Here is a 1,605-nt window from a genome sequence, read left to right on the forward strand (position 1 = left end):
GTTCACGACCCAGGGCCCTGCAACCTGTCCTGCACACTTGTGATCAAACATTGGCATGGGCTGTGTGTTCCCGGGGGACAGGCATGGGGTCTGTGTCGCTCGCTGTAGCCCGCCTGGCATCCAGCCTGGTGCCAAGGCTCACAGTGACTCCTGAAGGGTCGCCCCAGCCCTCCTCGGCGCTGCGTTCCTTCACACAGCTCTGGGCAATGCGGACAAGCCGATCCCTTACTGGCCGGCTGATGGAAATCAAGTGTGGCACATTTCCATTTGGTTGGACCATCATGGACCGAAGCCAAACTCAGGTCTGGTTTTTAAAGAAGATGAAAAACTGCCTGCCAGCTTAATGAACTGCTCTCACCCAGGGCGGAGCTGGGCCTGGCCCCAGCGGACCTGAGATGATGCGTTCGGTGATGTCCTCATGGACCCCATCTGGTGTCCTGCGTGGCCTTTGGCAGGCCCTGGCTCACAGGGGTTTAGACCATTCAGCGGGAGGCTGGTAAAAGCAGTGGTTAGTCCAGGGCTCCATGTCTGCCCCAGCCACAGGCAGAGCTGAGTCCTGGGGAGCAGAAAGACTACATTTCCCAGAGTCCCCCAAAGCCTGGGAAGGAGCCATTGGAAGATTTAAATAGCCCAGGCCCCGAGGCAGCCCGGTCACAGCTGTGGATGCAGCTGTCTCCCCTTAGTTCCATTGGCTCTGGCCTGGCATTGGTGGGCTCCATTGGCTGCCCAGCCTGGCACTGCCGCCCCCCTCGTCCCCCTCCAGCGAGTGGCAGTCGGAGGTAAACAACCATGTGTGCTCCTCCACTCTATAATTAACAGCCGCGGCAGTGGGGATCGGAGGAGGCAGGGGCCTGGGGACCGTGGTGGTTGGCGGCTGGCTGCTCTTGTCTTGGGAGAGAGGGCCCCTGGAGCCAGGCGGGCACTGGCCTTCTCTGTGTGAACCAGTTGCCATGCCAGCTTCCCAGAGCCGGGCCCGGGCCCGGGACCGAAGCAATGTCCTCAACCGGGCCGAGTTCCTGTCCCTGAATCAACCCCCCAAGGGGGTCCCAGAGGCCCGGAGGACGAGCAGGCAGGCCCCGGGCCCATCAGCGCAGCCCCCACCGGCCTCAGATGGGCCCCGGGAGCGTCGCCAGTCGCAGCAGCTGCCCGAGGAGGACTGCATGCAGCTGAACCCCTCCTTCAAGGGCATCGCCTTCAGCTCCCTGCTGGCCATCGACATCTGTATGTCCAAGCGGTTGGGGGTGTGCGCAAGCCGGGCCTCGTCCTGGGCCAGCGCCCGATCCATGGTCAAGCTCATCGGCATCACGGGCCATGGCATCCCCTGGATTGGGGGCACCATCCTATGCCTGGTGAAGAGCAGCACACTGGCCGGCCAGGAGGTGCTCATGAACCTGCTTCTGGGTGAGTGTGTCTGGCTCACCGCCCTGCCAGGCCCTACCCCCCCACCCCAGGACCAGTCAGCAGGGCCCCGGGGCCCTCAGAAACCAGCAGGAACTGTTAATCTAATGAGGTTAAGCAGGTAGGGTGTCCCAGAAACAGGCTGTGGGGAAGGGCACTAGGGGTGCATGGACCAGGGACCCCGAGGATGGGCGCCTCAAGAGTGCA

The 1,605-nt window shown here is 62.8% G+C and overlaps 1 protein-coding gene across 1 annotated transcript in view; it reads left to right on the forward strand.

The window, feature by feature from the left end:
- Nucleotides 1-734: 734 nt before the first annotated feature.
- The window catches only part of PLPP7 (phospholipid phosphatase 7 (inactive)), a 17,811-nt gene continuing 16,940 nt past the window's right edge, over nucleotides 735-1,605 (forward strand). The window contains exon 1 of the mRNA XM_004713248.2: nucleotides 735-1,401. Coding sequence (XP_004713305.1) covers nucleotides 951-1,401 — 451 coding nt within the window. The 5' untranslated portion in view covers nucleotides 735-950. The remainder of the gene's footprint in view (nucleotides 1,402-1,605) is intronic.

The sequence above is a fragment of the Echinops telfairi genome, unplaced genomic scaffold, assembly GCF_000313985.2.
Source record: "Echinops telfairi isolate 266 unplaced genomic scaffold, ASM31398v2 ScPeMD7_22;HRSCAF=79, whole genome shotgun sequence".
NCBI classification, from domain to species: domain Eukaryota; kingdom Metazoa; phylum Chordata; class Mammalia; order Afrosoricida; family Tenrecidae; genus Echinops; species Echinops telfairi.